At 53.7% G+C, this 26,579-nt stretch overlaps 4 protein-coding genes across 4 annotated transcripts; 2 read left to right on the top strand and 2 right to left on the bottom strand.

Annotated features, from left to right (window-relative positions):
- Positions 1-859: 859 nt before the first annotated feature.
- Positions 860-2,836, bottom strand: CkaCkLH20_04258 (uncharacterized protein; the record flags this gene model as incomplete). The annotated part of the gene is made up of 1 exon (XM_038886977.1): positions 860-2,836. The coding sequence occupies one exon, from the start codon at positions 2,834-2,836 to the stop codon at positions 860-862; it is 1,977 nt and encodes a 658-aa protein (XP_038747681.1).
- A 3,872-nt stretch (positions 2,837-6,708) lies between these two features.
- CkaCkLH20_04257 (uncharacterized protein) lies at positions 6,709-16,522 on the top strand (the record flags this gene model as incomplete). The annotated part of the gene is made up of 14 exons (XM_038886976.1): positions 6,709-6,809; positions 6,881-7,038; positions 7,094-7,747; positions 7,806-8,011; positions 8,065-8,168; positions 8,234-8,260; positions 8,314-8,553; positions 8,640-8,739; positions 11,889-12,581; positions 12,630-12,661; positions 12,724-12,959; positions 13,028-13,192; positions 15,051-15,569; positions 15,624-16,522. The coding sequence occupies 14 exons, from the start codon at positions 6,709-6,711 to the stop codon at positions 16,520-16,522; spliced, it is 4,134 nt and encodes a 1,377-aa protein (XP_038747680.1).
- Positions 16,523-18,372: 1,850 nt separating this feature from the next.
- On the bottom strand, positions 18,373-19,048 carry CkaCkLH20_04256 (uncharacterized protein; the record flags this gene model as incomplete). Its single annotated transcript, XM_038886975.1, has 2 exons — positions 18,373-18,521; positions 18,586-19,048. 2 exons carry the CDS (start codon positions 19,046-19,048, stop codon positions 18,373-18,375), a joined length of 612 nt encoding a protein of 203 aa, XP_038747679.1.
- Positions 19,049-23,418: 4,370 nt separating this feature from the next.
- On the top strand, positions 23,419-25,592 carry CkaCkLH20_04255 (fatty acid desaturase; the record flags this gene model as incomplete). Its single annotated transcript, XM_038886974.1, has 4 exons — positions 23,419-23,600; positions 23,913-24,576; positions 24,627-24,791; positions 24,840-25,592. 4 exons carry the CDS (start codon positions 23,419-23,421, stop codon positions 25,590-25,592), a joined length of 1,764 nt encoding a protein of 587 aa, XP_038747678.1.
- Positions 25,593-26,579: the final 987 nt, after the last annotated feature.

Here is a 26,579-nt window from a genome sequence, read left to right as displayed (position 1 = left end):
TACAACTCCGATTGATGCAAGTTGTCGGGGTTGTCACCGGCTTGTGGCCGCCCTGTATTTCCTCTCCAGTCCTATCTGAGTGACCAGACCTCAGTGCAAACCGACCATGGCTGCCACATGCCGGCGCTTAGGGTTGCACAATGGCGACTTTCGTCTCGTTTTTCAGCTTCAGCCATGGCTGGTCCAGCGTTGGTCTGTTTCTAATCTCGTCACCACTCTCACGAACAATCAACCAGCCGCTACTCAGCTCAACCAGCCACAACGCCATCAGGTAAGGCAACTGGGATAGCCAACTGAAACGATGAGTCTATCAGTAAGTAGGCTCATCTTAGCCAGGCTTCGGCTCGACGGCAACGTTTTCACCATGTGGTTCCACTCGGACATTTTTCTCCAGGCTAAAACCAATGCTCCACCGTAGGGCTTATGGCCATCTTGGTTTCGGCCTCTCCACATCGACAGATCCTCAGGATCTTCACACGGAAGGGTGGCCGAGTTGGTTATGGCGCCAGGTTAAGGTCAGCTTAACATCTGTTTCCTGGTGGGGCAACCCGCGCGAGTTCGAGTCTCGTCCCTTTCATTTTTCGTTTTTGAAGCTTCTATGCTTTCTTTTTTGGCCTATCTGATCGATCGTATTCATCGCCGCCATTTCTTTCGTGCTTGGCTTCAGCTGCAGCAGCTGGCTGGCTGCTCATACAATTTATCTACGTAAGAAACATAGTCGCACGGGGCTTAGTTCATACACTTTAAGGTGTAACAAAAGACATCGCCTTCAGATTATGGATATTGCTTATATTTAAGTTATAAATATTACTAAACGTCTAAATCATCTATCACTTCGTCATGCCTGGTAATATCAGGTCTAGTATCCCGCCCACCAGGTGTAGTTGTTCGTCTGCTCAGCAGTGTCCCAAACCAACGGGACACTGGTATCCTCCGGCCTCTCAGGCCAAGCCTGGGCAAGACCAGACCAGACCTTGACGTTCTTCCAGGTGGCCTTGGCACCGCTGGGCGCCGCGGCGTCACCGGCGAAGAAGCTGAGGCCGGTGCTGTCGTTGCGCGAGGGGTAGATGCGGGCAGTCAGGGCGAAGCGCTCGTTGACCCAGATCTCGAGCAGGGAGTTGTCGAGGACGACGTGGAAGTTGAGCTCCTCGGTCTTGGTCGTGGTGCTGTTCTTCTCGTGGATCTCGTACGGCTGGAAGTGGCCGACGAAGGTGGCGTTGTTGAAGTTGGGCAGCAGGCTGCTGTGGTCGCGGACGACGCTGATCTCCTGGGCCTCGGGGTCGAAGACGATGGTGGTGTACTCGGCGTTGTCGGGGCTCTGGCCGACGACGATGCCGGCGGGGCCGCTGAAGTCGCTCAGGGTGGCGGTGAGCTCGTAGGAAGATCCAATCTCGGCGGACACGGACACGTTCGCGTCGGTGAGCTCACCGACGTCGAACTCGTGGGTCTCGGCTCCGGCGCGGAGGAGCTCGACAACGTCGGGGAGGGGACGGATGCCGAGGGTCTGAGCAGTGAAGCCGTTGCAGCTCTCGACGCAGTGGCTGCCGTCCTTCTGCTCGCCGCAGTTGACGACTCCCTTGGTCTCCTTGACGAAGAGCTCCATGGGCAGGTTCATGGAACCCATGTAGCCGAACTGCTTGGAGGTGTTGAAGGTGTAGTCGGCAGCAAGGTCCTCGTTGGCCCATCCCCACATGACACGGCGGCCGTCGTTGCGGGCGTCGCTCCAGGTAGCCTGGGCGTAGGAGATACCCCAGTCGAGAGCGCCGCCGGAGCCGGGAGTGAACTCCACGGAGCCGTTGTCACGGCGGGCGATGTCTCCGCGGTTCCAGAGAGCCCACTGCTCCTTCCAGTGCTGAGTCGTGTTACCGCCCTCAGCACCCATGGAAACGAACCAGGCCTTCTCGCCCGAGTCGCCGACGGGGAGGTCGAAGAAGCTGCTGACTTCGAAGTTGTAGCCGTAAGAGCCGGTAATGTCAGGCTCACCAAGAGAGCCGTTCGCAGCGGGCTCCCAGAGGGCGCCGAGGAAGGTCCACTGCGTCAAGTTGGAGGCGGGAGCGGAGTAGAGCGGGATGCGGGGGCCGATGAAGCCGGGGCGTGCGGCACCGGGCAGCTGGGCGGGGACATCGCCGGTCTTGAGGCCGGAGCCGAGCACCATGTAGTAGTGGGGCTCGCTGACCTGGAGAAGGCCGTCGAGATCGGTGTTGGCGAAGAAGCTGGGGTCTCTCCATCCGGTGACGTTCCAGCCCTCGGGAGGGCCGGAGATCACAGTGCCGATTTCGTTCCAGCTAGAGCCGTGGTCGTCAGACGTGAACAGGGCCTGGACTTCGGTGCCGGTGATGTACGGCTGCTTCCAGTTCGTCGGCAGGTAGTGAATTCCGGTGGCGAAGGTCAGGAGCGTGCCGTCGTTCTCGCCCTCGAGGTTGACTGCCTGGGTGGTACCAGTGAACATGGAGAGGGGACCGGCGGCGTATGCGCCAGCGGCAAGAGAAACGGACGAGTCGTTGGCCCAGTCGCGGATGTCAGTCCAGTGGAACAGATCCTTGGAGACGGCATGGCCCCAGGAGATGTTTCCCCAGTTGACGTGGTTGGGATGGAACTGGTAGTGGAGGTGGTAAGTCTCCGTGGCCGCGTCGTAGATGGCACCGCAGGGGTCGTTCATCCAGCCTTGGGGCTCAAGGAAGTGAGAACGCGGTCTCCAACGGGTGAAGAGGGAGTTGTTGCCCGCCGTCGCGAGGTACTCGGGCGTGATGGTCGGAACGTCCGCAGCAGCGGGGGCCACGATGGCTCCGAGAGACGCGAGGGCCGTGAAGACGGCGCTACCCTTGAGGACTGCCATGCTGTACTGTTGAAACTGAAGAGCTCGCCGCTTGACGTCCGATAGACTTCGGACGAGGAACCGTGAGTGGTTCATCTTATATACCATCGGACGATCAGACGATCCAAACATCGACTTGGGTGGGAACACACACTGTCATTCAGGCTCTCGATACGACGTCAGCCAGGGGAGAGCCAAGGTTGAGTCCCGCCGAGAGAGGCAAGGGTAAGGAGTCATGTTCCCTGGGCTACTGAGGCTCGGCGGAGATGGCGATGACGATGATTAGTCGAACATTGCCCACGGCAGCATGAAAAGGCTTTCTTGGACTGACGTTGCGGGCCGAAAAGGATTGACCACGCGGTCGGGAAATCGTGGGATGGGGAAGAAATCGCGGGGCGGCCAAGCCGTACGACGACGCGCTACTGCCCCAGCGGCGATGGATAGTGGCGCTTTGGTGTTGAGGTGAGAAGAAGAAATTGCGGGAGATGCGGAGTCGCGGGGGTTCGGACGGGATATAGTTCGCTGAAACTTATCGTCGGACTGGGGAGAACGCAAAGGGCTGGCCCGGCCTCTGCAAGTCGGGCTGCCGGATGAGCAACATGGCACGTGTTGGAAGCTATCCGATTGCCTTCCCCGTAGCGTATATTCGTCTTGGGTCGTTCTTTAACTGGTTGACGGTTGTGCGATGCAAGACAAAAGCGTGGCACCCCAAACCAAATCCGTGGGCAGATCACGGAATGACCGCATGACTTCGTGGGGATTGGCAATTTCGGCGGCCCTTTGCTCGCTGTTACCGCACATGGGGAAGCAAGGGTTAATGGCCGAGAGAGTCGCCAGGCTGGCCCCGCTGCAAGGGATCTTGTTGGATCTGGAGAACTTGGGGGCTGTCATGTGCTGGTCGAAACCTTTTCCAAGTTGCTCTGTTTGTCAAGCGTACCAGACAATTGGATGTTTCTGGCCCAAGCTCCTCGTTCGGACGACTTCCATTGCGGAGGGCAGCAAAGTTCTGTGGAGGTCTTGAAATGACTTTGCGGAGGCCGTGTGGGGAAGTTGGTGGGTTGAGACTAAGGGAGATCCAGGCGGGATTTGTCTTCCGCCTCTTCCATATTTTCGACAGGATCGTGAACTGCCAAATGCTCGCTTTATTTGCTGGCTAAAACGTCATCATACCCTAATAAATCGCATCAGCTGTCAGCTCACGATTTTATCTGGTCCGAGCGACGCGCATAGGCCGGGCAACGGATCGCAACCCGACGCTGGCTCTGTTGGCGGAAGAACGCAATCCCGTCTGACGGAGCAGTTAGGTAAATGGATCAAGAAAGCTTGACGCCGGAAAGAATTTTTCGAATGTTTTGGCCCGATTACACACCGAGTCACTCAAGATTTGTGCAGTGTCTCGTAGATTGCCCAAGAAGATACGGGTTTGGTCATGGCCGCGATTTTCGGACCACGCGGCGCCGGTATGCCCGATAAAGTGGGGCTAAAGCGGCCCCGCATCTCCGGTACTTGGTGAGGAGGACCGAATCTGCCCCTCAAGCTTCTGAAGCTACCCTTGCCTCGAGAATAGACGCGTAAAACTTCATTCTTACTCTTCAACGGTGAAAGAGACAAGAAACGCAGTTCCTCAAAATGAGATACGCCGCAAAGCTGCCCAGTCCTACATCAACAGACCACTGTACGACTGGCTTGTCCAACCTCCGGTCACCACCAGGAAGGCCATGCCATCATGCAAAGTGAACGTCAACCCGATTGTAGCATCAATACCAATCCCCACCGTGAGAAATCTTTACGTCAACTTGTGGGCATCAGCGGCCTAACCTCTAACCACATGGGGCTCACGCCACAAACGGCTCGCCATCTAGTTCATCTACTTGCAACCCCCCAATTCCTTAAATTGGCCCCGGGGCGCAACAGCTCAAGCTTTTCGGGCCAAAGGTCTTTCGGTTCATGCTCCCGTGGAGAGATCTTGAGAGCCTAGCAGAGCTAGCTCCTGACGCCGAATATCATTTCCGTAGTTTAGTGGATGGACGTTTGTTCATCTGTGAGACGGTAAGAAGGACCTTTTCAATGATAACACATCTGGCATCTCATTGGCAAATGCTGCTGATCAGGTCTAACTTCAGGTGGGGAGACGTCCGTCCGCACAGCTACCTTGGGTCACCTTATCTCACATATCAGTACTATGGAAACCCTCAGTTCTTGCAAATGTCCCGGATCACCTTGAGGCTATCTCAGTTCTGTAGAGAAGCTAAGATTCTGCTACAGTCTGGCACAAAGCGTCTGTTCTTTTACTTGATTCTACCTATGCGTCGCGGCATGATATGCTCACATTCTTAAAGCCACAGCTTTTATCCATATCGATGACTGGACCCAGGGGCGCTTCTCGCTCACACTATCAGCGCTACGGTAAAACGACACACCATCCAAGCTCTAGATTACTTCACAAATCGGGAATCTCCTCATTTGTAGCGCAAGCTATCAGCTTCAAGCGCCCGGATGCATGTACTAGCGGGTGTCACGGCCAGTGGGTCGGTCTTGAGTGATACTCTACTTCTTATTCTTTTCGCAAGCTCGATCTTCGTGTGGCAATCTCGTGGTTAGACTGAGCTGTGGTTCTTTTGGTTTTCGGGATCTCCTAATCTTTATCTTCATGGGAGTTCCTCATCGCCTTCAGGCTTCAGCTCACCCAGATCTAGCACCGGCACGATAATAAGCTTGGAAGCCTTTCAGCTATATTGTATTCCTCAACTATTACGTCTCGGTACTTCTTCTTTTAGCTATTATACCGGACTCTGCCATTTCTCGTGTGACTCTTTGGCGTCGACTTTGCTCCCAACTTGCCGGTACATGAAGGCTGCTGGTGTTGCTGGACGTATCTTCTCGTCTAGAGTTAAGTTCACACAAACGCACAGGACTGACAAGATGCAAGACTTGGTCTTCTTTGCAGTCTTGTTTAAAGCCCTAATTCCGAACGGCGTTGAAAGGTCTCAGCCAGCGTGCTGCGTATATCTTCACGGTACGTTGGTATTAACTTCGGAACTTCTCCGCGAAGGGACTAAAGGCAAGTGGGGGTGGGGACATGAAGTGGACATGTTTCAATGTTCCCAGGGTTGTGAATAATCTCACTTCAAATCAGACGACATTGGAAGATGAGGATTCTGGCGCGGTTTTGATGAAAAACCTGGCCTTTCCTTTAGAGAGGATAGTCCTAATCATGCAAGTGATTACTGATGTTTAAGGTTACCTCTACTTTGAGTCTTCTATTTTGCGTATACTGACAGCTTGCGTGAAATTTGAGTTGTTGGATCTCGAAAGCGCCTGATTTGAAGCTCTCACCGCTTGCCCATGTTTGCTCATGCAAACCCCAGCCATTCAACCAGAACAGGATCGAGTTACCCAATCCTAATGCCACACAGAAGAAACCCCACTATCGCTTGTCTGCCTTCTCCAATTGCCATCAACGCTGCTTCGAGTCTTCCCTGCTCGTCGGGACAGATCGGCGGCTTCCATCTGCACTGGCCCCATTGGTGCAACTCTGCCTTGAATTCGTCGGTGTCGGGTTAATGAGAGCGAGGTCCGCGGCCATACAACCCCGGTCATCTCCAACCTCTGCAGCAGACGTCTGGTTCGTGAGGCGCGCCATTCCCCAGATTTCCCCCGCACCCATGGACCGAGTGTGGGACGGGGCATGATTTGCGGGGATAAGTACGGAAATCGAGGATGAACCTCGTTTTCTTCGGAACTTTACTCTGTTCGCTCACTCTATTTCTTCTGCGATGCACTGATTGCTTGCAGGTTGATACGGTTGCGTTGAGAAAGCTTAGCCCTACCTGCATACATCTCGAAGTCCTTTGCAACCCCCCAAACGACCAGTCGCTACTCATCGGAGCAAGATGGGCGGTCTTCGCGCGGTCGAGGATCGGCCCACGCCGAAGGAGGTCTACAACTGGCGTCTCTATATCGAATCCGCCATCATTGCCATGGGATCATTGCTGTAAGGAATCTTCAGCCTTAACTTCTCGTTAGCACTAGAAGGGCTCATTGACTTACACCGGCTTTCATCAGTTTCGGCTATGACTCGGCGTTTATCGGGACCACGATCACGCGCGCAAGTTTTGTGAGAGACTTCGGCATCACGTCGGCTACGTCCAAGGAGATATCCTCCAACATCACTTCCGCCTTCCAGGCCGGTGCTCTAGGCGGCGCATTGATGTGCTTCTTTAGTTCGTCTCTCCTGTGGTTTGCCAGTGTCTCTGATCTAATATTCTTGTGCAACAGTCACCGAGTATGTAGGTCGCAAATGGGCGTTGATCATTAGCAACCTCGTGTTTCTCGCTGGAGCTATTCCAATGGTCGCCGCGACCAATGACCTGGCTTCAATGTATGCCGGCAGAGCACTTACGGGTTGGGGCTGTGGCGTGATTACTGCAACTGTCCCCTCCTACATCGCTGAACTTTCCATCCCCTCGATTCGAGGGATCTTAACCGGACTCTTTGAAGTCACCTACCAGACGGGCTCTCTTATCGGGTTCTGGATCAACTACGGCATCAACCAGAACATGAACCCCAACAGCTCCGCTTCATGGCGAGTGCCCATGGCTGTCCAGCTTATTCCCGCGGGCGCCTTGCTCATCGGCGGCTTCTTTCTGCACGAATCACCGCTCTGGCTCTACAGAAAGGGAAGGGAAGAGGACGGAGCCAAGGTGCTCGTAGCGCTGAGACATCTGCCAGCAGACCATCAGTACATGCAAGAGGAGGTGGGAATGATCAGGGCTAGGCTTGCCGAGGAGGCCTCGGTTGCGAAGGCATATGGAAACGGCTTCTACGCTTACATCCGTGGCGCTCTGTCCGAGTTGTCACGCAAGGGCATGTGGAACCGCTTGTTACTCGTGTTCTGCTCGTTCGCATTGCAGAACATGTCGGGCGCCGCAGGTGAGTTGTGCAGACATCCCACAACATCGTGCGTTCTTTCTCTGACCAAGACTCACAGCCATCAACTACTACTCTCCCATGCTATTCGGTTCCATCGGCATTTCAGATGTGGCTCTTTACACCGGAATCTACGGCTTGGTGAAGGCAGTCGCGTCCATCATTTTCTACGGTGCTCTCATCGACGTCTGGGGTCGGCGAAGACCAACAATTATTTCATCGTTGGCATGTTCGATTTGTCTGTGGTTTGTGGGTGCCTACGTCAAAGTAAGGTCTCTTGCATTTTTAGCCATGGCCGCGTAGTGATTGACACCTTTCAGGTCGGCAATCCTGCACCGATTATTGCTGCAGGAGGACAACTCTCTTCGTCGACTGAGGCGGGAGGTCGAGCGGCTACGGCGGCCATTATGATCTACTCCGTTTTGTAAGTCAACAGAATCTCATTGATGATATGTTCTTCGTACAACTAATCAATGCAACTCCTCACAGCTGGTCCTTTGGCCTCAACGGAATCCCGTAAGTGAAAAGCCCGAATCCATAACGATAATATCAAAGCTGACTTTGGGCAGATGGATTATATCTGCAGAGATCTTCCCGGGAGCTCTTCGCAACATGACAGGAACCTTCGCCGCTTTCACCCAATGGCTAATCCAGTTCATCATCACAAAAGCCCTCCCATACATCTTCAGCAGCCTCGACTTCGGCGTATGGTTCTTCTTTGCTTGTTGGATGCTTCTGGCCACGATTTGGGCCTTCTTCTTTCTTCCGGAAACCAAGGGCGTCACACTCGACCAAATGGATATTCTATTGTAAGTCTCCTGCACGCTTCAGTAGTACATCACCTGGAGCTTTCAACGGCTTCGCGGAATGTTTCTTGCTGACAATCACACTACAGTGGCTATGAAGGCGATCGCGGAGTGCATCGGGAAGTAGCTAAGACGGATGACGTGAAAAGCTTGGAGCATGATGTCCATGAGGTTGATCAAACCGACCGAGTATGAGATCCTCGTCATTGGTGTTGGAGTCACTGCTTCTTTGCCAAGAAACGTTTGACAACACAGCTATATCAGTTAATTATTATGAGCTTCGGTTGCCGAATTCGGACGGATCAAATGCTTCAATTACCTTAGTCACATAGACAAAGCTTCGCTGCAATAGAAGTCATGGCAGCCTGGAAGCATACTCAGGAACTTATTGAACTTTGAACGTTGTATTTTTGTAACCATCGAGAAGATTAATCTCGAATGAAATCATCACCTGTGTGGTAGTGGACTGGGACCAAGATGAGTTGAAACCCAGTTTTAGGGCCATCTACATGTATCCTCCATTTTCCAAGAGAAGCTCAACCTCTTCATGCCAATTCCACTCGTTTATGCGACGTGGGCCCCAAACTGGGCCCTTTTTCGATAGATTTATCAGCACCTCATATCTCACACAGCTCCTGAATTTCTCCCTGCATATGGTATCTCTATCGCTGAATACTCTCACCAGTCGAAGATACTTTTCCGGATCAACTTTGTTGAATGTACGCAACGCCCACTGCTTTCTTTCGTGCTGGCTCATCCGTAGAATCAAGCTGATTGTGCAAAGACCTTGTGTGAGCATTTCCCAGATCCAGTTGAACTCGTCGGCTTGGTTCCATTTATCGTGCTCCGCTATGGTGTTGATCGCTGCGACCGCTATGAGCTTTTTTTCACTTTTTGGGGGGCCTTTTTGAAAGATGTAACTTCGGTGTGAACCATTGCTCTCACAAGCGATACGATAGAGCGGGAGAGGTGTGTTTTCTTCATCACTAAGCTGAAGACCAAGCTTAGCTTTGGCCAATACATGATATTGTCTGTCCAGACGGCCTGTTGATATGCTTTCGAAAGAACGGAGAGTCCGACTTCCTTGGTCTGATGTCAGCTTCGCTGAGCTTTCCACGACATCGTAATCTTCAAGAGCTTCCCGTAAATCTCGGAAGCGATTCTGAGCCAAGATTCTGTCGGCCAATTTAGGTTGATCGGGAATGTCCTCTATGCCTACAACATGTTGAGAGGCTTGCCGTAGGCACTCCTTGAGGTGTGCATAGCTGAACTCGATTATCCGCATCATTCCGAGGGAGCCGCCTTCGTGACCGAAGATTTTGTTTGATCGGCGCCTGGCCCTGAAGAGCAAAGCTCCTTCCATTAATTCGGCCTTTTCGTCCTCCAGATAGTCTCGATATCGTGCGGTGGCATGGCAGAAGATCTCGAACCATAAGACGCTGAATCGGTCTATCGTCCTGTCGTGGAATAAAACGAGAGGGATCGTCATGTCAGGCGGCAATTCTTTGAGATCATCCATGTGACGGCAGATATGTTTAGCTTCCCGAAAAACATTGTCAAGCTGCGCCAGCTTCAGAATGCTGCGTGGCCATGCTGGAGAACCCTGCACTTCTCGTATCGACCCCTGCGTGAAGTGCACGAGATTCGCGGCGTGTGCAGCTTTTTCCGCGTCAGAGTTTCCGGCGAAGCTTTCGTTAAGTGAACGAAGGCGAAGGACCGTAGTTGCTTCGGGGAGCATGGTTTTGCCCCATGCGCGCTCCTCCCACTCGACCATTGAGTCGACAAGAAACCGATGGTTTGCAGCATAGCATCGCCATGCGACAGGGCATGCCGTGAGCAGTGGTGCAACGTCGGACGGTCCTCCCAGGGCTTTCATTATCATCAGATGCAGCTCAGTTGGCAGCGGACAGAGGCAGCTGGCTCTATTGCCTTGATTCATGCTTGTTCTCCGGCACTGGCGCTCCTCATAGGTGTATTGTCGCGAAAACGCTGCAAACGCGTTGTCTGGTACGCGATCGGATGGAAATCTTGGTAGACTAGGTCGGCCGGTGGTTGAAAGACGAGAGCTTGGGCAGACTACCTCTCGGAGCGTCTGGGTGTTTGGTACAGATTGCGACGATGAATGAAGAATGCGTCAATTTGAAGTCTCAAGCGATGTTTGAAAGAATTATTGAAGCAAATGAAAAGTTTCTCGCCGTCAACCCTTGTGAACATATCTCATGAAAAGGAACCTGACATCTGAGGTGTTCAGCCCGCTGAAAAAGTCGACACAGACTCCGTCTGTAGCGCCGCAGTGGCTGATTCACGACATCAGGGTATGAGATATCTTCGTGAGCTTTACCCTGTGACAAACCTATTTCTTCTATCTTCTTGAAACCATAACTTGATTTCATCTCTATGCAAAATTTCTTCATTGGATCTAACAGCGAAGTATGATTGCAACGGGCCACGGAGAGTTTGTTAGACTCATGAGAGTGTTCAGTCAGAACTGCATGTTTCCGTTCACAGGATGAAGTTGATCATATGGTGAAATCCTAATGGCATTCTGTAACCGAGACTTATATAGATCCTCTAATGCTTGCCCGGGCTGCCCCGTATGACTGCGTATTAGCAAGGATGCTTGAGTTCTCATATCGTGAAGTTGGCCTCTGGTCAGTCCAACAAGAGCATCACCAGGTATGCCGACGTGAGCCGAAGGAAAACTCGTTCTCGACAGGGTTCGAACAACATTAGTTTCCCGCTATGGACTTCAAATTTCCACTTTCCCGTAGCACTAAAGTGCCGCACTACAACGCGCAGCCACGTCGTTATCTTCCCCGCGGGAAAGTTCGCCGGTTGCCGGAAAACTCGACCGGAAAACCCCATTCAGGGGGACGATGCGGAAAACTGTTGGACAACTTGAGTCAGATTATGGGTCTTGCAGAACAATCTGCTACATGTCCTCGAGAAGTTTTCGGGAAGTTGAGTTGAGAGCTTCGGCTTGCGACGGCAGATATGGGATGTAGCTGTCACGATGGTGGTAATGCTGGGTCTGCGATGTTGTCCGCCGATGGACTCTTGATAGCGTTTGAAGATATAAGCGGCGTGAAGTCGCGAAAAAGGCAATGTCTCAATGGCATGATGACCACAAAGCTTTTCAGACAATACTGTCGTTTTATCAAGTCATTTCGCTGTGTTTTTGTACCATGAAGGAGGCTACTGAAGCATGTTCAGGGGTTGAACCGAGAAAGGAGATGCCGGCAGATAACACCTCAAGCTCTCACCCATCACCTTCAACATCTATAATATTCGACACTTCCGACGAAGACATCGAGAGAAATGACACAACGAAAGAAAAGGCTGAGAGCCACGCCGAAGCCCAAAGCGAGGTCGACGCACCACCACCGGACGGAGGCCTAGAAGCCTGGACCCAGGCTCTGATGGCTCATCTCGTCGTCGTCAACACATGGGGCACCATCAACTCCTTCGGCATATTCCAAACCTTCTACCGAGAATACCTCTCCCGACCTGCCTCCGATATCAGCTGGATCGGCTCGATGCAGGTCTTCTTTCTCTTCGTCGTCGGCGTTTTAACGGGACGTCTCACCGATGCGGGATACTTCCGAAGCGTCTTCGCGACAGGCTCTGCACTCGTGGTGTTGGGTAGCCTCACGGCCTCGTTTGCGACTGAATACTGGCAGTTGTTCCTGTCGCAAGGTCTCTGCATCGGACTTGGCATGGGTGGACTCTTCTGCCCTGTCATGGCCGTTCTATCGACATACTTCAAGCGTCGACGGAACCTGGCCATCGGCATCGCCATCAGCGGCTCGGCTACAGGAGGCATGATATACCCTGTTATGGCTCGCCAACTGTTACCAAAGGTTGGCTTTGGGTGGACTATGCGTGCTATGGCATTAGTTCAGCTCGTTACTCTGTTGGTGGCCAACATCTTCATGAGATCCAGGCTGAGACCGAGGCGTGCGGGCTCACTTGTTGAACTTTCCGCGTTCAAGGAGAAGCCCTACCTCCTGTTTACGATCGGGATGTTCTTTGTATGTTCGGCTTCCTCGCTCCTGTTTGACGGTAACTAATGCTCTCAGAATTTCTGGGGTGTATACTTCGCCTTCTACTAGTACGCTACCTACCCAGTCACGACTCTGTGAATCCGGACATGGAAATGCTAACAATCACCAGCATCGGTCCCTTCAGTCGCGACAAACTATCATTCTCTTACGATACTTCCGTCGATATTCTGATGATCATGAACGGAGTCGGGGCCCTCGGCCGTGTGATCCCTGGCTTCCTCGCGGATCTGTACCTCGGCCCTCTCAATGTGGTCACTCCTGCGGCAGCTGTCTGCACGATCCTACTGTTTTGCTGGATGGCGATAAAGAGTGCCTCAGCACTGTACGTTTGGGCTGTGTTATATGGTATGTTCTTGTTCCCTGATATCTCCGGTGAGACTCGAACCATTCGCTGACGAAGCCTTTCAATGTAGGCATCTTTGGGGCTACCGTCCAAGGCCTCTTCCCCGCCGCACTATCATCATTGACGACCGATCTCCGAAAAGCAGGTACAAGAATGGGAATGGTGTACTCGATCATTAGTTTTGCCAACTTGACGGGCCCTCCGCTGGCAGGCTCACTGATCAAAGCCGGTGGAGGTCAGTATACGTATGCCTTCATCTTCGGTGGGCTCTGCTTGTTTCTCGGTACTTCGTTCTTGATTGCTTGCCGGGTTGCCAAAGGTGGATGGGGGTTGGCAAAAGTTTAGTTCAGGATTACATCAGTAATATTACGAATGCAGCCGAGTATGTTCGAAAAGGCACCTTGACATGGAAGGAGAGCTGTCGTCGAGTAGTACGCTTGTACCACCTTCAATCCCTTGCGCCCAGACAGTTGAAGTTGAGGCATCCCAAATGGTCACCGAAATCCACATGCACGTAAGACCCACGTCCAGATTACGAGTTACAGCGTGTCTCGTGTTTAATTTGATTGGATTAAAACGTCTCTGCCCTCGTAGCCCTGGCGTTGGACTCTTGGGCTCAACGGCTATGAACTTGGCAAGTAATATTTGGCGGCTCCAAGTCCTCAACGTCGTTACCACGTCTTTGTCAATAAAACTTCCGTCATTATTTAGTGTCTTGACACGGTCAGTAAGTATGAACTGAAAGTTGGGACGGTTAGCTTTGTCTCAGATTTAACTGTTGCTAATCATCGATGTTTCCCGTTTCTCAGTGTAGATGAGATCGCATGGGATATTCGCATTAGCCGAGCCTTCGACCTCCCAGAAAGCGAACAAATTCACCCTCGTTCTCAGTTTCTGAAAGTCTGACAGCTTCTTCCAATAAATTATTTACGTCTTTTCGTTCCTGGACGACAAAACCGATGGCGAGTGAATGAGTGAATGCCTAGCCGCCAACGGTTACCGGAATGGGAAACGCCCAAATTCCCCCGCGTGGGAGGTGGGCCTTGGCGAACATGCGGCGTTGAACATCGTGCTCGAATCCAGGCAATCCATTGGTTCTTATTTTCAACATCTGCCAAGCCCAACAGCTTTCTTCCTCCGATTTCGTACGCAGGTCGCGTATCACTCTATCCAAGGCCAATTCTGAGCTCGTCACGCTCCTGCAGCTCAGGAATCATGCCATTCACCTCTACGGGCGACCGAGCCTCTCTCGTCCTGGGCAATTGAAGTGCGAGTTTCACCCATCACACCCTCTGGCCACGAGCTCCGCCTCCCATCGGTCAACGACATTGACGAGCTTTCAACGAGCAGAATCCGCCCTGTACTTGACCATGCACTCGCCTCGTGTCTTTCTCCCCAGACCGGGACACCAGGACCCTCGTACAGGGCCAAAAGCGCTCCTCACACTGAAGCCAAGCCAGCCGGGCGGACCAGACAGCCTCGCACCATGGCCTGTCATCCCGCCCACGCAGCCTCCATGCACATCAGCATCGCCCCAAGATCCCTGAGACGCTGGAAACTTCGGAGCCTGCCCTGATTCGATCTCGGCTGACGGCAAGCCGGATGTTCAATCCATATAACCGTCCCCTGGACCCCCGGGCAGTCGCAGCACAGGGCAACACGCATCCACTCCCGCAATCCACGACGCGCTTCACTCGCCTTCCATTCTCCGTCGTGAATCGTTACATCAGGACTCATACGATAACAGCTGTGACGTCCTGACTCGAAGCATGAGTCCCAACTAGCCAGCGCCATGTCCGCGGGACGGGCTCCGCCGAACATTCCGGAGCCGAACGACATTAGATTTCAAGACCAGAGGCCGTGCTCCGTGCCACCGAGCCGGACGAGCCGCTATGGCAGCGGCGCTCCATCAATATGACTACATCTTTGCGATAACCACCATTTTCTCCTTCCTGGATGCTTGGAACATCGGTGCGTCTGACGGATCCTCTGCCTCACTCTCGAGGCTATGTAAAATCTCGTAGCTTGATATTAGCCCTTATCATCACCTTACCCTACCTGAGCTGGACCCGGCCGACAGCTAACATCCCTAGGCGCAAATGATGTCGCAAACTCCTTTGCGACCTCCGTCTCCTCGCGGTCCCTGACGATGAAGCAGGCGGTGGTCATCGCCTCCTTCGCCGAGTTCGGTGGCTCCGTCTCCATCGGTTCTCGGGTCGCGGACACCATCCGCAACAGAATCATCGACCCGCACCTATACGACGACCGGCCGAGCGTGCTGCTCCTGGTCATGATGTGCGCCATCTTCGGTTCCTCCGTCTTCCTGAGTATTGCCACGCGCAACGGGCTGCCCGTCTCGACGACGCACTCCATCATCGGTGGCATCGTCGGCGCCGCGACGGCCTCGATCGGCATACAAAAGGTGACCTGGGGTTGGAACGGTGTCTCGCAGGTTTTTGCAGCTTGGGTTGTGGCCCCGGGGCTCTCTGGCGTTCTGGGGGCCGGGATATTTCTCGTCACGAAGAAGTTCGTCTTGACGAAGACAAATGCGGTGCGGAATGCGTTCTATACTATCCCGTTTTACACGTTCCTGACGTTTGCCGCGTTGACGAGTGAGTCTCTCTCATTTACCCCTTATCATGGTAGGATGAACTGAAATGTGGCAGTGCTCATGACTTGGAAAGGCGTCCAAACCCGTGTAGAACTCAACGCTGCCCAGATCCTCATCGCCGTCTTTTCCATCGCAACCGGTGCCACACTCCTCCAAGCCTTCTTCATCCTCCCCTACCTCTGGCGCAAGATCGTCAACGAGGACTGGGAGCTCCACTGGACCATGATTTGGAAAGGGCCTTGGCTCCTCAACCGCCCGCCTCGACCCCCACCCCCGCCGGGTGTGAACAAGATCAACATCAAAGACTACTATCGTGGCCACTTGACCGCCGACGAACTAGCCTACGTCCGCGCCTCCGAATCCCTCTTGGAATCGATACAAACAAGCAACACCCCTAACGACCTCTTCAAAGACGACCACAACCCCGTCGTCCTCCCTTCCCCGGCGCTAGCTCTGCCGCGAACCCCGGCCTCCGAGTCCCGCCGCTCTTCCTCGGAGATCATACCTCCGCGCCCGCCCGGGCCCTGGAACAGTTTTCATGTCATTCGCTGGCGGATCAACCGCGTTGTCCTCCGCGGGTTGGAGAAGGACGTCGTTGAGCTGCAGAAGCGCAACGCCGTGCTGAGCTGGGATATCGAGGACATGCACTCCCGCGCGCCGCATTACGATAACCGCGCGGAATACATGTACAGCGCGCTCCAGATCCTCACGGCCTCGGCCGCCAGCTTCATCCACGGCGCCAACGATGTGGCGAATAGCATCGGACCGTTTGCGACGGCGTATGATATCTGGCGGACGGGGAGGGTGGAGACGGCCGTCGGGGTGCCGATATGGATCTTGTGTTTCGGCGGCGGTGCTATTGTGCTTGGGTTGTTGACGTACGGGTATCATGTGATGCGGAACCTGGGGAACAGGTTGACTTTGATATCACCCTCTCGTGGCTTCTCGATGTGAGTACTTCTCGGCCTCGGACTCCTCCCAGATTTGGCTCGAAGATGGGTCTTCTGGCAATCTGTCCATTCTTCGCTGTATCCAGGATGTTTCTAACACGCACTGTAAGGGAACTCGCCAGCGCGATTACAGTATTGATGGCAACGAGACTGGCGTTGCCAGTCTCAACTACGCAGTGTATTGCTGGTGCGACGGTAGGAGTCGGGCTTGCAAACGGGGACTGGAGGTGTATCAATCCGCGCCTTGTAGCCTGGATCTACTTCGGGTGGTTCATTACCGTTCCAGTCACTGCATTATTGTCCGGCTCGCTGATGGCGTTAATACTCAACGCCCCGAGATGGGAAGGTGACCGGCTGTGATCACGGAATAAAAGCCCTCCACAACTATTTGAAAGAAAAGAAAATAATAATGTATATGTAAAGCTACTTTTGTTACTGAGACATCCACAAACCAGTCCTGGACTGTTTTCTGTCCTGGTGTTGACTCCTCGATTATGCGCTCGTTTTAATGCAGGGCAAAGACCCTCAAATTTTCGATTTTCGGCAAACGTGACTCTTCCAAAGAATACCAGTCCTCGAAAAAACACTCCCCGATAATTGAGTAGTGCTCAACGTCGACGGCGCCCTCTGTTGGAAACTCCCAAAGGAGACTGGCGCTAAAGCTTTCCAGCTCTGGCAGAGGTATTGTGACTCTTGTCTCCTGCTCCTCTCGAGGGAGCCTCTTCACGATGTCAATTCTACCAAGCTTCCCCCGCCGGAGTGCCCGTACGATAGCTTCGCCGATTTCTGAGTTTCGGTCTGTCCTTTTCGGCCGAAAGATGGCGGGTAGATCCCCTTGCGCAAGAAAACCAACCATGTCGCCCTTCCGTGCTCGTGAGGGAACAAGCCCACATCTTCCATCTTGGGTGAAAGCCAGTCGCCTGCCTTCAAATACTTCCTCGGGAAAATGACGTTGAAAGAGATGATTTTCGAACCATTCCCCCTGATCCTGATTACAGTAGAATTGCAGGCATTTAAACATACCGGACCAATCTTTGGTATCGAGACCTCCGTCCTCGATCCGAATTTTGGTAGTTTGTTTTGATACCCATTGACAGAAGTAGGAAATGAAATCTTTGCTGCCCAACCCCCCAAGTTGCGGCGTCTCGTGCAAGTTCTGGAACCAGCGGCTCCAAGAGTCGCTAAGAATATCGCAACACTTCTCGTGTTCAACTTCCCAGTGCTTCTGCCGTTGTTCAAAAGCCTTGGTGCAGATATCTATGCTGCGCGACATCTCTGCAAGCTTTTTATATATTTGTTGGAAGTCCTTAGCGACAGGGGAAGGGTTTTGTTGCGAGCCCTTCTCGGGCAGAATCCCGCTGATGCTCTCAATAACCCCTATCTTGAACCCTATGTGGCCTAGCACTGGCGGTAAGTTCCTGTCAGTGAAAGCGTGGAAAGTTTCAGTGAATAGCGCATAGCTCGAGCCGTAGTCCCGGGATGTTATGCTTCTATCCCAGAACCTAAATGCAGAGTCCAAGTGACACCGAGAAGAAGGCGGTAGTCGCCAGTCCGGGGCCCAGGATGGAAGGCCAGGAACTCGTTTCTCGGCAGGCACGTCGTCAACTTGGTCCATGAGACTCGACGGGTGAATGTAGGAACTGATGTAGAGAGCCGCTTTGGTGAAAACTTGCAACAAGGAATCATTGTAGTCTATCTTGAGACAGTTCGCAATTTCCTTGTCTTCACTGATGCTGATGTTCGCATAGACGAGATCGCGCGGATCTTGAGCGCCACAGCCTCGACGAGACTCCAGGACGTGTCGAAAGGGTCCCGAACGCAGCGGCTCTTGTCGGAAAGAATTCATTCTCTGCATTACAGAGTCCATACCACGATGATCAATATCCGGGCCAAAGAAAAGACGTTGGAGATCAGACCAACGCATCCGCTTGGTAGAACACTGAACCCAAGGATCTTTGGAGTAAACCAATTCTTGGAGAACCCAGACGCGAGTGAACCATGGCCTAGCAAGAATGTCTGCGCGAGCAAGTTCCACATCCTTCCTCGCAACTTCGTAATAATATGTACCATACACGTCGTATTGAAGGACCGGAGGTCCAGCTTCGAAGATTGCGTCCAGTTCTTTCGTGAGACCTCCAAGATGAATAACGGTGCTGTGAGCAGTAGAATAGACGTCTTTCATGATGAGAACCTGGCTATTGCGTTCCGGGATATCTTCCTGATTGATGCAAACAGCGTCGGCCCATATTCTCCGAAGACGTGTGGCGTCGCGCATATCACTCAGAGCGTCGTTCAACGACCGCGTGATGGCAAATGCCATGTCATCGAGCAATATCTGGCATGGCTTTTCGCTGCTGCCCCATACGTAAGAAAGGGCTGTGTAGCTATCGATGAGATCGTAGTCACATTCGGCCAGCGTGGTGTTGAGTAGGGATCCCTTGAGTTCGGCATCGCGGGCGTCGGAGGGCTGTAGAAGCAGAAGCCTGATGGAGTCCGGGGAGGAGAGCGGTTCGTACTGATACGCGGGCATGGTCCCGTATTTCGAGGAAGGATGACCGGCCGACGGTTCTTGGAGATTGAGCGTCGGTCCGATGCGGCTCTCTGTCAAGAGCCCGGTTCCGATGGACTGGGGCTATTTTGGCGAACGGCGGGTAATGCACGCCCGAAGTTTGCTGATGTTTTCCGCGTCAAGCTCGCAGCGACGTCCGACTTTCGGCAAATTGTGTCATGAAGGAAGGCAAAACTGTGTTCTGTCGGATTTGAACTCTGCCCAAGGCTGCTGCTGACCCCGCCCCCTCCATCTTGCTGGTGATCTGATGCTGCTGTGCCGCTTCGTCCAATGATTGATGCACCTTTCCACGTGACTCGGACGAAGGCCGATGTTTCTAAGCCGAGTCAGCATGGTTTCACGGATTTTTTTTCTTCATTGTTTGCAGAATTTTCACTGTTATTAAGTCAGTTGTTCGAATGAAGGTGGTCTGGTATGAATCGACGACATGATGCTTTTTTGCGCTTCGTCTTTCTCGTTAGAGACGTAGGTAGTTTGAGGAGGAAGGCGTTACGAGAGAAAGAGCTGTGGCAATCGAAACAGGATGAAACCTTAGTCAGCGGGAGCGCCAAGCGCGTGGAAGGAGCACTCCGTTCCGTCCAGTTACCCACTCTTATCGTTCCAATCCGGAGCCGAGTTGCCGGAAGAAGAAGTGGAGAATATTCCGAGGTGGTCCCTAGTTTATCCGAGGTGATCCGAGCTTCTCGTCACTGTCGGGACGAAAGCCGACACAAGACACACCGTGACTCAATCTACCTCAGGAACACACCAAACCAGGGAACACACACACGTGGAGCGCAACGGTTGCCGATCTGCGTCTTGTCGGTGTCGAATCTCAATCAACCCGGTTCCAAAGACGGGTCCAGACCCAGCGAAACCCCCTGGGGGAAATGCGACCGACTTTTTATCAAGAACTCCAACAAGCCTGGGAAATTCGAAAAGACGACTGGTCGAGGAATGCGACTTTCCCCCCTTCCTCCCCCACCCGTCCGAATGGCGCAGGACCATTGAAGGCGGCGAATTCCATTCAACAGCCCCTCACGAGGAAATCACCAATGATGCCAAAGTGGCAGGCTTGCAGCGTCTTCGCCAGGAAGGCCGCTATGCCCCTTTCTGCAAACTCCACCAACGACGTATTCGCGCCCTAGAGCTTCGCGCGTATTGGATGCGCGCATTTGGCAATCTGCATCCCGCCCATTTGGATCGTCCTCGCATGTTTCCTGCCACCTTTTTTCGTCAGGCGATTGATTATCCTGTATACGAATACTCTGTACGGATATGCGCGTTTGGGCGAACGGTTCCAGGGAAATGGGACTACTAATCATCTGAATCATCACGGATCAATGATGCAGGCCGCATATGCAATCACACACTCTGCCCATCTCGACCAAGATTCTCTGATCTCACCTTCACTCCACCCCCTTTATTCGCCGCCGCCGCCTTTGCGTCGCCAGCAAGTGGTGCCGAGCCACTTTTTCTGGTTATTCTTGGTCTTGCCCCTTGCCTATCACTTTCCACCAAATGGAACGACTCAACTTTCTTGTCCTCGAGTTACGTACGCGTCGAGTGTAACGGGTACGTACTCCGTATTGCATCTCGTCTTCCTCTCAGACCTTGGCCTTAGTCGTGGCTGCTAAGTGGGGTGTCAACGAGATTGACAGGCATGCAGCTGTTCCCTAACATCGGGAGGCGTTCTTGATTCGGTGGCGCGCGACGTCTCGTCGGCTGGGGCTTCCAGCTGAGGTGAGCTGAACTCCCTGCCCTTCCACCGTTCCTGAAGATTGAAAGCTTCCTTCTACAGCAGCTTCTGCAGGACGCTTGCCGAGGAAACGCGCCATTAAAACGACGAGGCATCCCAAAGATGGGATGAGGGGAAGCCGTGTTTGGTGCGTGTGCGTCCAGACCACCACCACCTTTTGGCTGGCTCGGCCAAGAATGCGACAGCCAAGCCACGGAATGTCTCTCGCTTCAGTCGTCACCCGCCGTCGGGGAGATAGGTTGCGGGTATTCGTACCGTCCAACTGTGGCAGAAATCTGAACGGTCTGACCAGCAGGCGTTCCTTGCGCTCCCAATCTCCAACGGGGGGGGCCCATCTCCCTCTTCTCCATTCTACCTACGGATTCATTCTCCTCTCCCGCTTGGCCGCTGGCGAGATTCTGTGGGGGGCAACAGAGGCGCAGCGGGTGCAGCCAAGCAAATTTTCCGTGGCCAAGAGCCTGGATCGTCCCCCGGTCGTCGTTGATAGGAAACGGCCTCCGCTCCTGTGCTTGACAAGCGCCATTTCTCTCGGGCCAATTTAGCCCAGCAGCTCGGCTCGTCAAATGAGCACCGCGGCAAGCTCAACCTGGGACAGACTGTCTGACTCTGAGAGGGAAAAGTTGCAAGTCGGAACAGGGAAACGGCGAAACTCGAGTCGAATTCCCATCCCTTCTTTCTTCAGTATTTCCGTCCTTATTCCATCGGCAAATAACTCTCGACCGTTACAACTGCCCAGCAGAGGCCCGGTTGGTCTCAACTTCGAGAGTCAAGACGGGTTTCCAAAGTTCCCAACAAGCCCAGACCAAGACGGGTAGAGACTAGGCTCAACTCAGGACTGTGCCTCTTTTTCTTCCAGAAACATTATTCCACCGCCTACGTCGCAGCGTTCGGGATTGGTATCCCCAGCTGGACTCCCACTCAATCGCCACGTCCAGAGCCGTGCACCGAATTGAGTTTCAAGGGTCCTGGGTCCCGTCCCACTCGTTCTCCATTCTTGCTCGCTTCTGACGCGTGTCTTTTGGCTCTTGACTCTGCCAACTTTTATTGCTCCTGACAAGAGAGAGAGAGAGACAGAGAGAAAGAGGTAAGGAATGGGGGCCCCGAAAAGAGCACGGGTTACCCGCGTACGGGCACCGTCCAATACGCGCACCGCATGATTCAATAGACCCCGAATATGCTCGTTTCAGCCTTTCAGGGTCCCTTCAAGGCCCTCGCTCAATCAGATAAGCTGGTGCCGGTCCACGGCTCCAGTCTTCTGGCTGCCGTCCTTGGCCCTTGGACACGAATTCCACTGCCCAAGACTTCTCAGCAGCCAGCACAGTGTCCCTGAACAGAGAGACTCTGCAAAGAAAGGAGAACAGCAGAGACAGAGTTGAAGGCCACATTCAACTTGCGTCTTGACCAGGCTGCGCCCCGGGGCTAGCGAAAGCACCAACGGCTGAATTACTGGATTGGACCGGGGGAAACAAGATTGGCCAGAGGGGTGTGTGTGTACCTGGTGAGTGGTCCTGTCTGCCTGCCCGCCTGCCCACGTTTGTTAGCTTCTTTGGCAGAGTCGGACTCGTCGTTCGCTTGGCGAGTAGGAGATGAGAAGATTTTCCCCATCCCATGCCGCTTGGCCAGATGCCCACGCACACTGTTTCGACCTGCCCGGCTGGGAACAAGCTGTCCTGTTCTTCGCATGCTAGTCCCGGTCCGCAGTCCCCAGTTTGGAGTTCCAGCGTCCCGTTGTTGAGGAGAGAGGAGACTTGGAGAAAGAACCAAGACCCAAATAGACAGACGTCTTGACTTGGACTTGGGTGTGCGGGATGGACAAGTTGATCCACATGTGCGCTCCGTCACTCGTCACTCGTCACTCCCGGTCGGGTCAGTCCATGTCGATGCTCCTCCTCGTACGGGGTACGAGTCTCGGTCGTCTCGTTCGCCTTCTGGTCTGTCCTGTCCTTCTGCTGCCCTTTATCCTACCCCCTTCCGCCCGTAATTGTGTCGTCTGTTCTCATCTGAAAATGGCGCGACTCTCTTCCAACACTCTTCCTTTGCCATTCTGAATTTTGCGTGGTGGCCAAACAAGGATCTGAATCTTCTGAAGCTTGACTTGGGGTTCCTCCAATTAGTCCTCGGGTCCCTGACTATCCATCCATATCCATTCGAGCTCGGCCGAGGCTGTTGAGAGTAGAAAACAGCCCTGTTCCTTCCGACCATCGTCACTTTCACGTCGTCGCAGACAAGGCTCTCTTTTCTTCGTTTGTGTCGAGCTTCACCGGTTTTCGCGTCCTGCCTTGCCACTTGTTCGCCTTCCCAGTCGTTGGATTGGATTTGGATTTGGATTGTACCAAACGGTGAATTCAGGCAGAGTAACCATTTCGGCGCGCGCCTTCCTCTCCTGTCGCACCTACCAGGCACCGTACCTGCCGTCTGCGCCAGCTTCGAGCTCTCACCGTCGACAAATTTTCCACGTCGACTTTTTTTTTTTTTCCTCCGTCGAAAAGAATTTTTCACGTCGACATTCCATCGACCAGTCTCACCGACGCGACCGACACTTGTCGACCATCACCAACCGACCACCCCGACGCATACCCGTCGCCGGCCCGCCATGGATCGCGACAGCAGAATAATCACCCCTCGCGAGGTTGAGGGCATGATTGCCGACGGCAAGACCATTGTCATCCTCGACGAGTTGGTGCTCCGTCTCGACGGTTGGCTTGAGAAGCATCCCGGTGGCCGCTTGGCGATCCTGCACATGGTTGGAAGAGATTCGACCGACGAGATCAAAGTGTAAATGCCTCTTCTCAACTTACCTCAAACATCCCTTCCCGAGCTTCTCTCTCTCAAACTCTCTCTGTATCCGAACCCGAACCCGACCGATTCCCCGGTCTATTTCCGGATTCGGAAAAAGGGTAAGGTGAGAGATAGAACGAGCAACGATGGATCAGAAGTCTGGTTAAGCTTATTTTTTCCCCAACGTCCTTCGAGGGAGGGATGGATGGGAATGGGAACGGGCCCTTAATATTTCGGGCTCGCCCTGTTCTTCGGACTCCGTCATTGATGCGTAAAGTGGAATTAGTGTGCTGACATATCGCTTTTTAGGTATCATTCGCCAGCCACGTTGAAGACCATGAAGGCCTTCCGGATCGGCCGGAAGCCTGCGGGTCCTTGGATCAACATGACACCACCAATTAGGGGCGGCGTCTACACCAAACAAGACACCACGCCTGCAGATGTTACCGATGCAGATGCAGACATCGTCGATTGCCCCTCGTCAGATCTCGACGAGGATTCTACCGACGATGCCGGTAGCGAAATCTCCGACAGCAGAAGCTCCCGCACTTCCCTAACCTCCGAATGCGACAGTGCGGAGGAGGGGTCCAAGGTCGAGCCCAAGGTCGAGACCGGCATCCGTCGTCGCCTTGCTGCCCATGGCGACCTCACCGACGACTTCGCCGACGGCCCCGTGCTGTCGAACCGCAGTCACTCTCCCAGGACCGCTGCTCAGCACACCGACTGGGCTATCCAGCAGGGCATCAACAAGGACTTGGAGGAGTACCCGTCCCTCGACCCTGCCGTCCAGCAGGACATTCAGGTCAAGTACCGCCTGTTGCATGAGCGCATCAAGGACGCCGGTCTCTACCACTGCCCCTACCTCGACTATGGCAAGGAGATGGCGCGTTACACGACCCTGTTCGTGTCCTTCCTTGTGGCACTTCACTACGAGTGGTACATGACCTCTGCCTGCTTCTTGGGTCTCTTCTGGGTAGGTCGCCTCTTCCATTATATCAAGGGCGCAGGACTAATACATCGCAGCACCAAATCATGTTCACCGCCCACGATGCTGGACATGGAGCCATCACCCACAACTTCTCATTCGACACCCTCGTCGGCCTCTTCATCGCTGACTTCTGCTGCGGTCTGTCCATGGGATGGTGGAAGAGCAGCCACAACGTCCACCACCTCATCACCAACCAACCTGTAAGTCACCTTTTGTTGTTTACTCGGACTTCTCACTGACACGCTCAGGAACACGACCCCGATATTCAGAACGTCCCTCTCTTCGCCACTTGCCCCTCCTTCTTCAAGTCTCTGCGCTCGTCCTACTACGACTTCACCTTCGTCTGGGATGCCGCCGCCGACTTCCTTGTCCAGTACCAGCGCTTCACCTACTACCCCGTCATGGGCATCGCGCGCTTCAACCTGTACCTCCTCTCATGGCTGCACGTTCTCTCCACCAAGTCCTCCGCCCTCGGCAACAGCAAGGCCTGGTGGATTCGCCCTACCGAGATCGCCTTCATGAGCTGCTTCTGGTACATCTTCGGCTACCGCCTGCTGATCTGCACTCTGCCCACCTGGCCCATCCGCGTCGCCTTCGTCCTGATCTCGCACATCATCACTATGCCGCTGCACGTCCAGATCACCCTCAGCCACTGGGGCATGTCGACCTCGGATCTCGGCGAGAGCGAGTCCTTCCCCCAGCGCCAGCTGCGCACCACCATGGACGTCGACTGCCCGGCCTGGTTGGACTTCATCCACGGCGGCCTCCAGTTCCAGGCCGTCCACCACCTCTTCCCCCGCGTGCCCCGCCACAACCTGCGCAAGGCCCAGGTCTTCGTCAGGGAGTTCTGCGCGGACACTGGCATCCCGTACTCGATTCTGGGATTCGTCGATGGTAACAAGAAGGTTCTGGGTAGACTTGAGGAGGTCAGCGATCAGCTCAAGATCATGCTCAACTGCCAAAAGTTCATGGCCGAGACGGGCGAGAGCGGGCTGCATTAGAGTACATACATGTAGACAGACATGCATCGGGATGGCGTTCCGGATTTTTCATAGAGTAGACAAAAGTTGATTACTCATTTGTTCTTTTTAATATTCTCTCTAGTGTCGAAATCAACAGACGTGATGTTTCTAGTGATGAATCCATAATCACGAAATCTAGACCTTAACAGCGAGTGACCCGAGGCGTCAAATACGTAACAACACCAACATCACGCAAAGCTCACAGCCCTCACCGAGGCATCTCCAGATGACATCACAATTAAGCTACAGCCCACGCATTAAGCTACAACCCATCAGTGGGAGGGAGCTATGATAGCCCAGATCCCCGGACAAGGACGACCCATCTTCCGTTTCCGAGCTGCATATGCATATCCGGGGGAATGGTGGATGCCCACGTCGAACGAAGAACGAGGATCCCGGCAGAAAACCAGACGATGGACGACGGATACCCGCCCGCACCCCACGCGCCCGTTTCAACTAACTATGTTTCCGCGTCTTATTTCCCCTCATCGTCGTCGACTTGACTAGTTCCCGGGTATCCGGGACGCTACGCACTTAGTCAGACCTCGCTGGGTGGGTGGATGGCTTTGTCAGCGAGGGACGTCGACGGGTGCACCGGTCTCGGAGGGGGAATTGTTGATGGGGTTTTTCTTTATATGTGTCATTGGAAAGCTGACTTGACGTCTGGTGTCCCGCTTGGCTTGGTTGATGTTTACACTATTTGGCGGGCGAGCCTGATATGCCGCACTTCTCGGACAGATAGACCGTCAAGCCAGGGGGACGACCTCTTACTGGCACAGGCTTGAGGTTTAGTTTGTTCATTGACAAGCTCAAAATGCGGCAGACCATCAGCACAGAGTACCTGACCTTATCACGGCGTCTGCGATCAACGAAGCTTCTACTAGAAGAACCCCGATGACGAGCGTGTACCGCTCAGGGAAGAACTCGACAGTCTGCTTGACTCTATTTGCGTGAGTAGCTCGCTCA

The sequence above is a fragment of the Colletotrichum karsti genome (genome assembly GCF_011947395.1).
Source record: "Colletotrichum karsti strain CkLH20 chromosome Unknown Scaffold11, whole genome shotgun sequence".
NCBI lineage: Eukaryota > Fungi > Ascomycota > Sordariomycetes > Glomerellales > Glomerellaceae > Colletotrichum > Colletotrichum karsti.
This window is presented reverse-complemented; position numbering and strand designations above follow the sequence as displayed.